Genomic DNA, 12,075 nt, shown 5'->3' with positions numbered 1-12,075 from the left:
GTTTACAAATAAAAAGTAATCTACTTTTACTAAATTGTAAAAGCAATGGAATGAAAGAACATCAAAGTCTTACCCAAAAGTCCAAACAGGCCCAACTCATCCGTTTTTGCTAAATACCACCCTTCTCGATCTATTTCTGTACATGCTTTGTTCTGGTATTTAATTACCTCTTTTCACTTCTATTCTCATCTCCTATTTTCTTAAGTGAAAACTTACATGAAAAATAACACATGAACAAATAATTATTTTTGTTTTTACATTCATAAATATACAATACGTCAAATAAATTTCTTTGCTGTTTCCATAAATAGATGGAAATTTTTTATCTGATTTCATATATGTATTTATGAAAAAGTAAAATATGACAAATAATTATATTTATCTTAGTTATTAGTTTTTTTATGATTTACATTCATCAACGTGTATTAAATTAATTTTCAATTAACGGTGACCTGTTAATATGCAACTAATACAATAGTAAACTTAACATTCAATTGTCAGGGTTCAATATCTTCTTAGACGACATCTAAATAATCATATAAATTGTTAGCCTTGAAAATGTGTTATTTAATGGCCCTATGTTTTGCTTTAAGTTCTTGTTTTTCTTTTAATAATTTATTTTTGCAATTATATATTAAAATTTTCTTTCAATGAATCAATCCGACAATAAAGAATAAAAAATATGAAAAAATCATCGTTGTATAAACTTTTTTATTAAGAACTTAATTAGTTCTCAGTGGTGATCATGAAAAAGTAGAGAGAAGATTGAAGATGCATTACAAGAAAATCTTAAATTAAAAATTAATTTTAAAAATAAAAAATAGTTAATCGTAATTAATTTAGATATGAATTTACGAAATTTAAAATTATTGATTACTAAAATAATTATTATTATAAATAAAAAATAATTAATGATTAAATTAGTTATTAATTAATTAGAGACTAATTTATAAATTAATTTATTTTGATAACCAAAATTTAAGTAATTAATTTTTATTGATTATTTTTTTTTAGTCAAAATTATGATAGTTAATTTTAAAAATCAATTTGATGACTAATTATAATTTTTTATTTATAATAATAAATATTTTAATAACTGATAATTCTTAGATTTGTGAATTGGTATTTAAATTAATCATTATAATTATTAATAATTATTAATTATTATTTAAATTTTTTCTTGTAATTACATAACATTAGTATTTTTTTCTATCATATTAATAATGCAAAATATTTATTAATTTTGTCAATAATTAAGATTTAAAAATAAATAGTGGTATATGATTATGATGAGTGTAGTGGTGTTTTGGGTGATAGCATTATACGGGTGGGTGGGTGAAGTTGACTTCTTCTATATATTTATCTGACATGCTACTTCAACATATTTAATGTTTACTTTTGTTTTGTCTATTGTTTGGTAGACATTATTTCACGTAAGATAAAGATAAAGTGGTGGACTTGATTTTTTTTTTTTTATATTTGTTATTAAAAGTTAAAAAATAATATTTTAATAAACACGTTACTTTTTTTTTCAACTTCTTTTTAATAAAATTTTCTTTTATATTCTGAAAAAATGCACTTAAAAAGAATTTGACATTACATTAAAATAACTCGTCAAATTCACAAATTTAGCATTATATTTATATTCCAGTTATAGATAAACTTTAGTTTTGTTCAACCTATTCTTTATGTTTAATTGGTTCATTAGCTTTAAAATAGTTTCAGTTTGATCTTTTAAAGTTTTAATATATTCAGCTTAGTTCTCTTCACACAAAGCTAACAAAAAATTGTATCTGTGTATTTCCCTTATCTTTAATATGACTTAATAACATTTTTTTTCTTTATAATTGTAATATGATTTAATACTTTTTTATTTAATATAGTCTTTATATTTAAAAAAAAATAATATGATTCTTTTGCTAGATTCGTGTTAATATTGTGTAGATAATAATAATAATAATAATGATACGAAACTTTCTGCCGTAAATACTTCTAAATTCTTAAATTGAAAAAATTAGTTCTATAGTTGACTTCTTTTGTCCTTTTAGTGACCAAAAAATTTAGTGTCTCTTTGTGCAAATACAGGAAAATGCATGGAAGTTTCTTCCACTGACCTAGTTTCTCCTTACTATTGATCTCAAAACCGTACACGTTAAGTTTCAAACTTTTTTACATTAAAAGTTATGATTCATATCACTTACACTTGTACAAATTTTCAGACGATTTTCTATTTTTTCTTCCACAAGAGTTGGTAGAAATGAGATTGTTTCATATAAAATATTAAACAGGATTTGAAACTGACATTTGTGTTACATCAACATTTTTTTCTAAACTAAATAAATAGTTTTTATGTTTCTTTCTAAACGAAGAAACTAAACATAAAAATAGATTAAATTGCAGGGCAAAATGGTAAATTCAGAGTATATAGACGACCTCCGAAAATGTTGAACGATTCAAAGGTACGATGTTACCTCGCAGTCGCAGCTACATTTGATTACACTATTCGTTTTCTTGCATACACTACTGGTATCGTTGTCATACTCTGTTTTTTCAAAACCCTTCAAATTTTCAAACTTTCATCTCAGTTTTTGTCTCAACCTTCGTTGACCTGTCTCCTCGTTAAATCTTCCTATTCTCTCACACCACCAACTTCAATTCACTTCCCATTTTCCATTTTCCAGTGCTTCTTCTTCTTCTTCTTCTTCTTCTTCTATGCAGACCGAATCATAGGTAAGTAACAATTTCCTCTCAAATTCTGTTCCAACCTTTCCTATTTTTATGTGTAACACCACTTGCTTCCAGTTCTTGTAAAACAAACTAAGCCACATGAACAACCAGAGTTATTTTTGGTTCATTCTTCTTTTCTTTTTCCGGTTTTCTTCAGACTGTGTTGTTGTTGATCACTGGTTTGGTTCGTGTGGGGTGACATGAGGAGTTGTTGACACGTGTGGGTTTGATAATAAATGGGTTAGGTTTTGTTGTGGGGAAAGGTTTATATTCCAATAAATGCCCACTTTTTTTATTTTTCTTTAGTGTTAATCCGTTTGAATGGAGAGTGTACTGTGAAAATTTATCGTCTTCTTTTAGATTAAAATATATAGTAGTGATGTAATTGTACGCTTTTCTTAAAATAATAAGAAACAAATTTAACTTATTCATTGTTTTTAAAATAATAATATTTTTTTTTAATTAATAAGTATATTTTTTATTGTATTTTATCTTCTTTTCTTCATATTTTTCTTATTTTTTAGTAACCAAACAAAAAGTAGAAGAAGCTTTTATTTTCATAAATAGACAACATAGAAAGGAAAATCACTTGGCTGCACTTGTTTGTGTTCATCCTTTTTTCTATTCGTAGTAAAACCTACAAGAAATTCTTGACAATTTTTTCGTATATAACCAATTGATAATTTTTTTTTACAATAATAGCATCATGAACAATTAAATAAATAATTGTCTACTAGTTATTTTAGTACTCAAAATCTATCTAACCATTTTTAATACACTTTTTTTTTCAGAAGTCAAATTAGTATCAAGATCTAATTGAACAAACATAATTTACTATTTCCTAATTTATTAGAATCATATTGGTTAAGTTTAAGATATAATTATGGAGAAAGTTTAAGGTATCAGTTTTAAATTAATACACACACATATATCTTCTCACTTTTTTTTTCTAACTTGAAAATCAATTTTACGCGATTCATTAATGAATTTCTCCTTGAAATTTATTAAATTCGAAAAAAAAAAGGCTAAACAACAGTCTTAAAAAACATAAACAGCTAACATAAGTTTTTTCATATTCTTTTCCTATTTTCATCACCTTCATTTTCGTACTCTGTTTGTGTTTCACACCACCTCCACCAACTGTCATAACAATTTTATTTTATTTCATTTAGCTGCATTTTTTAAAAGTTGATTAAAAAACGATTGTTAATAAATTATTACTATTAATTCAAAGTGGGGTCTTGGGGTGGAGTGGCTTCTATTCTGCTCCTCATTTTTCAAACTGTTGGTCCGATACTTAATATTCATCACCATCATTCATACGTCATGTAAGTGAGAGCAAGTTTAAAACTTTAGTTTTTTTTTTTTTTTTTACACCTCTGTGATAAACATGGAAAAAGAACCAAAATCTACCTTTCCAATGATGATTGCCAAAGTAGCAGTACTTTCTTTCATTCTTTGAGAATTCGAGGATGCACAGAAAAGGAAAGTACGAACTTGAGATTCTGCCTTCTTCGCTTTCTTTACGATTTTTTTCTTCCAAAGACCCTCTTGATCTTCAACTTGCCTTTCTTCTCAGGAACAGATAAGTTTTTGGAATTCAACCTCAAACATCATGTGCCATGAAATTTGTGATATAGTAGTTGTTGAAACATGTGAACATTTTAGCTTAAGCATTAACTATCAGTTGCGCCTGTTAGACAAACTCCATGCTTGTTTCTGATTCACTAAAAGAAATCGTAAAATTAGAACATGGAATGACTTTTTTTATCGGACATAGCTACACAATTATTCTAAACCCTCCCTTTTATTCCACAGTTTGTAAGTGAATAGCCCACCAGAGGAATCTATTTTGATTGGATCGTCCTAAAAATGAAGAAAGTAGTCTCTGTCACCTCTTTATGCTACCTTGTGCTGATGAAGTTACTGCTGCTATCAAAGACTGTTACAGCAGAACCAAGGGCCAAGACAGTCCTAGTAACATGTGGCAATGTACGAGAGCACAATAGTACTATATTTGTTCCCAATTTTGTTGCAACTATGGAGAAGATCAGTGATGAGATGCGGAAAACTGGCTTTGGCACAGCAGTTGTAGGGACAGGACCTGATGCTAACTATGGCCTGGCCCAGTGTTATGGGGATCTTTCATTGCTTGACTGTGTATTGTGCTATGCTGAGGCACGCACTGTTCTTCCCCAGTGCTACCCTTATAATTCTGGTCGCATTTTCCTTGATGGGTGCTTCATGAGGGCTGAGAATTATAGTTTCTTTAATGAGTACACAGGAGCAGGAGACAGAGCTGTATGTGGGAACACGACCAAGAAGAATTCAAGTTTTCAAGCAGCGGCAAAGCAAGCAGTTTTAAGAGCAGTTCAAGATGCACCCAACAACAAAGGACATGCTAGAGGGAATGTTGCTGTCGCAGGAACAACTAACCAATCTGTTTATGTTCTGGCTGATTGTTGGAGGACTTTGGACCAAAGGTCTTGCAAAGCATGTCTTGAGAAAGCAAATGTTTCCTTACAGGGATGCTTGCCCTGGTCAGAAGGACGAGCACTCAACACCGGCTGCTTCATGAGGTACTCAGACACAGATTTTCTTAACAAGGAGCAGGAAAATGGGAGTTCAAGAGGTAAATAAATTGTTGATGTCTTCATAATTCATAATTGACCAACAATCTGTGCTTGGATGCAGAATCCTGCATTCAAATATTTTTAGAGAGTAATGGTGAATGTTGAGTATAGTTCATTTTGATGACTTGTGCAGGTAATGTGGTAGTAATAGTGGTTGCAGTAGTTAGTTCGGTGATTGTTTCGGTGGTTGGAGTAACTATTGGAGTTTATATATGGAAACAAAGATACATTCAGAAGAAGCGAAGAGGTAGTTCTCTTATTTGATAAGTATATTTATATTTATTAGCTTGAGAATGAGAAAGCCAAAATTTTATAATCATTTTAAAAAGCTGTATTGAGACAAACCAATTCGAGCTGAGCTAAGGTTTTCTCAGTGATTACTTTCTTCATTCAAAAATTTCAAACCTTGAGCCTTGCTTAGGAACAATTTAGTATCTTGTCACTTAGACTACCAGATATTGGTTGTTTCCTTCTCCTCTCAAACATAAATTGTGTATGAATTTTTTTATCTTTGAAGGGATTCTTCACCTTGTCTATAAACAAATTGATGAAACATCACTAGATACACTCAACTATGTGAAGGATATTTACCTATTTCAATGTTCATTCTGGTTTCCAGGTTCAAATGATGCAGAAAGGTTAGCAAAATCACTTCAGAACAAAAGCTTGAACTTCAAGTACTCTACATTGGACAAGGCTACTGGATCTTTTCATGAAAATAACAAGTTAGGGCAAGGAGGATTTGGAACAGTTTATAAAGTATTTCTCTTCTCTGAAGACAAATATCTGTCCATTGTACAATCAACACACTCTTACAGTTTGCTATTGCAGGGAGTTCTAGCTGATGGAAGAGAGATTGCTATCAAGAGGTTATATTTCAACAACAGGCATAGAGCAGCAGATTTCTACAACGAAGTGAACATAATTAGTAGTGTGGAACACAAGAATCTGGTCAGACTCTTAGGATGCAGCTGTTCAGGACCTGAAAGTCTGCTTGTTTATGAATTTCTGCCCAATAAAAGTCTTGATCGCTTCATTTTTGGTAATTGCGGAACTCATGCAGTAGGGCTTGACTACTCTTTTCACCTCATTTTGATCACAAAGTGATTATAAATTTATCATGACTTGAACTAAATTTAATATTTGTCAATTTACACATGACAGATAAAAACAAGGGCAAAGAATTGAACTGGGAAAAGAGATTTGAAATTATCATCGGGACAGCCGAAGGATTAGTTTATCTGCACGAGAACTCTAAAACAAAGATAATTCACAGAGATATAAAAGCCAGCAACATCCTATTGGATGCAAAGTTTCGCGCTAAAATTGCAGATTTTGGTTTGGCCAGATCCTTTCAAGAGGACAAGAGCCACATAAGTACAGCTATTGCAGGAACTTTGTAAGTATCTTTTCATAAATCACTTGCTACTTTTGAACAAAGAATAGTACGAGGGAAAGACCCTGGTGCTGTTGCAGGAAACTGAAGCAATATTGTATCTGAGATAACCATGGTCCTGCAGGGGGTATATGGCTCCTGAGTACCTAGCTCATGGTCAGTTAACAGAAAAGGCAGACGTGTATAGTTTTGGAGTGTTGCTGCTAGAGATGGTCACTGGTAGACAGAACAACAGGAGCATAGTATTGGAATATTCAGACAGTTTAGTTACAGTGGTAAGTAGCAGATTCTTTGGTTGTTTTCTTCTGGTTGTTGTTTCTCTGTACATTGATTGTGGTTAACAAAATAAATAACTGATGAAACAATTCTGTTCTTCCTTTTACCAAAAATATTCTGGCAAGATCAGGCATGGAAGCATTTTCAGGCAGGGACTGCTGACCAATTATTCGATCCAAATCTAGAGTTACAGGAAGACAACAACCGCGAGGTTAAGGATGATATTTTAAGAGTGGTTCACATAGGACTTCTATGCACCCAAGAGGTCCCTTCTTTACGACCAATCATGTCAAAGACATTACAGATGCTAACAAAGAAGGAGGAGAATCTAATTGCTCCCTCTAATCCACCCTTCCTAGATGAGAGTACCATGGAACTTCATGACACAAGTGTTGACCCATTTTATCATCTTCATGCAGCTCATTCAATGGCTACCATGTCCCATAGCTCTTTCTATCCCAGGTGACCACAAGAATGCAGAGAATCCCTGCAGCACTGCTTGTGATTGGCAAATAACTTGGTCTGCCTCAGACCTACGACACTTAAGGTTGCTCACCAAGCATCCAGTGGTTTGCTATTTAGAATGCGTACTTCAGACAAGAGGAGATTTTAAGCCAAATGTCCAATTCGGTTATGGGAAGCAAACAATGCATACTGTACAGTTTCATATTATAGAATTATATATCAATTTGATTTACGTGACAGCTCATAAATACTACACTCTTGGATACAACTATTATTTATTCCATTTGCGTAAGAATAGTTTTCAATGGGGAAATGAATAAAGCAAAGATTGTAAGCTTTGGTATATTGATATTTAATGAGTCCAATTCCAGTGAGACAAAATGATAAAGCACTGGCATATATTCGGAACGTCGTCAAGAGGAACAGAGGAGATTTGTATCATCATGATAGAAGCTTTGAGAAATATCAGATGAAAAAAAATATGAAAATGTGATTGAAGCATTTCCATGGAACATTTAACTCTGTAAATAAAATTAATAAAATGCTAGGCGAGAGCTTATCTACTGTTAATTCAATAGTGATGCATATGAATTAACAGCATAATTTATGTTTTTTACAACCAGAATACAACAGAATCATCCACAAGCTGCGGTAAATCTATTTATAGAAAAAGGTGAAAAAAAAAAAAAAACATAAATCCCATGTCTAACGCTTAGCTACCAAACACCCCATGAGGCCTCCACCAATCTCGTAATGTCTGGCATCAGAAAATCCTACTTCGAAGGCAAGTTTCTCCAATTCCTTCCCTGTGCATCACAGGAAGATTCATAAATTAGGAAATCAATCTTATCAAAGTTCTACCATCAATGAACATAATTTATGTCTCATTTGTTTGCTAATCATTTTCAATTATTATACACAATTACAAACTGCATGATTATCAACTAGGAATGGTAATTGTACCCCCAACCTAATGAAAACCTGCAAAAAAATGCTCAAGATGGATAGAGGATTACATGTTAAATAGACATAGGTGCAAAAATTGATGACTAAAGCACCCCACCACTCACTCACAAATAATATAGTATCAAGTATAATATAAAAACATACAAATGTGCTCATGTTATGTAAATGAACAAAAGAAACTTTTGTGCTGGTGCTTAGGACATTTTACTAAACAAGCATCCATAACCCTAAGTAACCATTTCAATGTGAGGATCAATAAAACTGAAACTTTTTGCACAAGCCATAGATTGAGCTTAGAGGACTTCGGCAGCATTGCATCCCTAGCCTGCCTATGTTAATATGTTTATTTTTTTGTTAGTAAGAAAACTTTAACCCATGACCTATCCCTCCTCCCTCCATTAGAATTTTACCATCAAATCAACCTTATAATCCTTAGTGAGGTTATTCAGTTGGCCAATAAAGAATGGGAATAAACCAGGTAATTCATTGGGGCATATGACCTTTGTCCACATTAGGCAAGCTCAGGCTATGTCCATTTGTTAAATAAGTTAGGCATAGCCTTTTTGAAAGCTTATTTGGCAAGAAAGGGTCAAGACTTTAAGTCATTACAAAATCCATTTAGATTAGACTAATAGACCAACCTATTTAAGCAAATACAAATAATATAATAAATAATAGTATTATTATTTTATTGAACTATAACATTATGAAAATATATATTTATAGACTTCAGCTCTTGTTCTACACAATGCCTTGCGCCATTAGTCTATTTAAAAGTTTGTTATTGACCTTTGAAAAGGCCCTGCTATAAAATAGGCTTTTGGATATGCTTTCAAGAAGTCAGATTGTTAGCAAAAGTTAGCCCTTAAAAATATAAAAAATATTATATTTTAGGAAATATGCCAGGCCTAATTTTATTCAAGGAATTCGCTCAATCCAATAAGTATGATAGATCCCAACCCATATAATATTCACAGAAAAAAAGGTAAGTCATACGATTAAAAACCCAAGTCACAGCCACACTTATGTCATTCTATAGCCACTGAGCAACACAAAGTAAGTCTCTCAATATATCTCAAGTACAGAGAAGAAACAGGTGAGACAACACAACGTAAAAATCCTATAAAAAGTCTGATCTGATAAAAAAATTCACTTGGAAACAAACCTGTTAAAAATTCTCTTATTGAACTTTTAAGGTATCTGTATTCCTCTGAAAGACCATAACCAGAGGCAACAGGGACAACAACATTGTCAATCATCCATTCCTATCATAAGTAAATACGTGGGGTTACCTTCAGTGCATCCAGGAATAAAAAGTGGTAATATTCGTTTAGACAAGTGGACTGTAAATTTTTCCCTAAACTTAGCAGTACCAAAGATGATTTTCATCAGTCCTGTCTGTCAAACTGATGAACTCACTCAAAAGCATTGCTGAAAAGAATGAATGCATTTTTCTTTCACATATCTTGATTTTTAGTCTTAAGCCAAACCTTTTAATTCACTGAAAAGATCAGAAGGGTAACTATACTAGTCTAAAATAAAGGAGCATTGGTGTGCTGATTATCATTAGATCTTGTATAAAGCAACAAGTGAGGCTGAGATATACCGTAATTGCAGAAGTTAGTGACTCATTGCTTTTATTAAAGTCCAGTATAGACACTGTAGAGCCTGGAAAGCAAAAGAAACCATAAAATGCATCAAATTTCATATAAACATCAATTATCAAGTTAATGGATAGAGATACAAAACCTACCAGCTCTTAGGACACGGAAAATTTCCTGCATGGCCTTATGTTTATCAACCACATTTCGAAGACCATAGCCCATAGTGATAGCATCAAACCAACCATCCATAAATGGCAAATCAAGTGCATCACCTTCAACCCACCTACGATGCAACAAACCATTACTACCTTCCCACAGCATCAATGATACTAATATACAGCACAAACATAATAAGAACTCTACTATACACACTGCTAATATCTTTATTCTAGACGAAAAGTTCTTTTTAAGTCTCAAAAATAGAAAGAGTTTAAAATTGTATTAAAAAAATCCCCAGGTTATAATTAATGTCTGCATACTGCAAAATTTACCCATGCTCACTCAATATTCGTGAAGCACTTCTTTGAAAGCAATTGCTGCCGGGATGAAGCAATCGATAACTGATCCTTCGAGAAATCAAGACCAATGACCTGCACCACAAAACATTCGATGTACCCTAACTTCACTATAAAATTCAAATACTATAACAATAAGAACAATTAATTAAAATACACGTATACTTACAATGAAATGTTTTTTTAAAGTCTCCTTCAATCATATATCGTCATTTATAGCAGGTGCAATCATGTCTATAATAATTACCTTAAAGCTTAAAAGATAGAATTAGAAGAATTCCGGATTCATTAAAAGAAATACTTAGGCCTAATAATAATGATAGTAATACATGAATTTAATTAATGTCCAATATCCTATTAGCAATGAGAAATCATACGAGACATGGACAATTCTTAATATAGATATTACAAAAGTCAATAAGTTTATCATACATGATAATATTTAATTAGATGAAAGTAAAAAATTAGATGAAACTGTAAAATCCCTCTTCACTCATTTAAAGTACATTAATAATAAATTTAAAGCTTAAATGCACTTTTAGTCTCTCCCCTATAGTAAAGATGTGATTTTAGTTCGTCTATCAATGGAAATTTAGGATTTGTTAAAAGTTTAATTTACTGACGTGTCTAAGAAACTACAATCGCATGTTGAAAACATATAACCAAATTAGGACACAATGAGAACTTGGGAGACCAAAATTGTTAATTTAGAAGAGTGTGTGTATAAAATAAGAAAAAAAAAAAAACTTCTGCAAGTATATGCAGTCTTCCATATATCTTTTCCAAATTTTTATTTCAACTTAGTTTATGATTTTATAAAGAAATCAATTTCCTTTTATTTTTTCATGTTTTTCCTCTCTCTCTTAGGAGTCCAAAGGGGGCTTGCTATTCATAGGAAAGCAATTGAAATATGAGAAACTAAAATCAAACACCTTGCCATCACAGCCTACTTTGTCGGACAAGAGAAATGACAAATCCCCACTTCCGCAGCACACATCCAACACACGATCACCCAATTTTGCGCTGTGTAAATTCAAACAAACACTCAACTAAGAAACGAAAATACAACGGTTACAATATTTTGAAGAAAAATGCGAAGGCAAAAATGGAAGAAAGAGGAATACCCAGTCCATGACACCGCCATTCGCTTCCAAACCCGGTGTTGCCCAAGGCTCAGCAAGTCATTCAGCTGTCCAAAAACACACAGAGAAACGGCGTAAGTTATAAAAGAGCTAACAGAAGAAAGGAAGAAAAGAATAGTGGCGCACGTTATCATAGACAGGAGCAATGCGGTTAAACAACGCCCGGCGCTCGTTGGTGCACCGAATCAACGTTGGTCGGAAAATGGAAGAAAAAGGAACTAACGTAGCCATATACTTCCGAATTCGAATTCACATTCACATCCACATCCGAAACATTTTATCTACGCACGTTTGTAACATTTTGCGTTTACACAACAGCGTACCACGCTTCGTGGGCCGACCCATGGCCCA

General features: G+C 32.2%; 2 protein-coding genes across 4 annotated transcripts; one reads left to right on the top strand and one right to left on the bottom strand.

The window, feature by feature from the left end:
- Positions 1-2,527: 2,527 nt before the first annotated feature.
- Positions 2,528-7,745, top strand: LOC114173431 (cysteine-rich receptor-like protein kinase 2). Of its 3 annotated transcripts, none has more exons than XM_028057832.2 (8): positions 2,528-2,730; positions 4,546-5,359; positions 5,494-5,607; positions 5,980-6,119; positions 6,192-6,402; positions 6,525-6,759; positions 6,881-7,031; positions 7,163-7,745. In XM_028057832.2, the coding sequence occupies exons 2-8, from the start codon at positions 4,600-4,602 to the stop codon at positions 7,496-7,498; spliced, it is 1,947 nt and encodes a 648-aa protein (XP_027913633.1). In that variant the 5' UTR covers positions 2,528-2,730; positions 4,546-4,599; the 3' UTR covers positions 7,499-7,745. The 3 variants fall into 3 exon arrangements, with proteins under 3 accessions (XP_027913633.1, XP_027913634.1, XP_085526066.1); XM_028057833.2 differs by lacking the exon at positions 2,528-2,730 and adding an exon at positions 4,093-4,216; XM_085669940.1 differs by lacking the exon at positions 2,528-2,730 and having other exon boundaries at positions 4,100-5,359.
- Positions 7,746-8,006: 261 nt separating this feature from the next.
- On the bottom strand, positions 8,007-12,075 carry MENG (S-adenosyl-L-methionine-dependent methyltransferases superfamily protein). Its single transcript, XM_028057834.2, has 8 exons — positions 11,851-12,075; positions 11,707-11,771; positions 11,515-11,605; positions 10,569-10,657; positions 10,217-10,350; positions 10,070-10,131; positions 9,629-9,728; positions 8,007-8,303 (listed from the first exon to the last, which is right to left on the bottom strand). Exons 1-8 carry the CDS (start codon positions 11,953-11,955, stop codon positions 8,203-8,205), a joined length of 747 nt encoding a protein of 248 aa, XP_027913635.1. The 5' UTR covers positions 11,956-12,075; the 3' UTR covers positions 8,007-8,202.

This window comes from Vigna unguiculata, chromosome 2 (assembly GCF_037176805.1).
Source record: "Vigna unguiculata cultivar grain cowpea cultivar isolate G323 ecotype 2 chromosome 2, ASM3717680v1, whole genome shotgun sequence".
NCBI lineage: Eukaryota > Viridiplantae > Streptophyta > Magnoliopsida > Fabales > Fabaceae > Vigna > Vigna unguiculata.
The sequence above is the reverse complement of the archived record's forward strand: the minus strand, read 5'-3'. Positions and strand labels throughout refer to the sequence as shown.

Bases quoted from the DNA above. Each gene is read 5' to 3' on its own strand.
- LOC114173431 (XM_028057832.2), top strand. From the start codon at position 4,600: ATGAAGAAAGTAGTCTCTGTCACCTCTTTATGCTACCTTGTGCTGATG. The intron at 6,403-6,524 runs GTAATTGCGGAA...TACACATGACAG, and splicing joins TCTTGATCGCTTCATTTTTG to ATAAAAACAAGGGCAAAGAA. The intron at 6,760-6,880 runs GTAAGTATCTTT...ATGGTCCTGCAG, and splicing joins ACAGCTATTGCAGGAACTTT to GGGGTATATGGCTCCTGAGT.
- MENG (XM_028057834.2), bottom strand. From the start codon at position 11,955: ATGGCTACGTTAGTTCCTTTTTCTTCCATTTTCCGACCAACGTTGATT. The intron at 10,658-11,514 runs GTGTTTGATTTT...TTTGTGGTGCAG, and splicing joins AAGTAGGCTGTGATGGCAAG to GTCATTGGTCTTGATTTCTC. The intron at 9,729-10,069 runs GTATATCTCAGC...TACTTATGATAG, and splicing joins CACTAACTTCTGCAATTACG to GAATGGATGATTGACAATGT.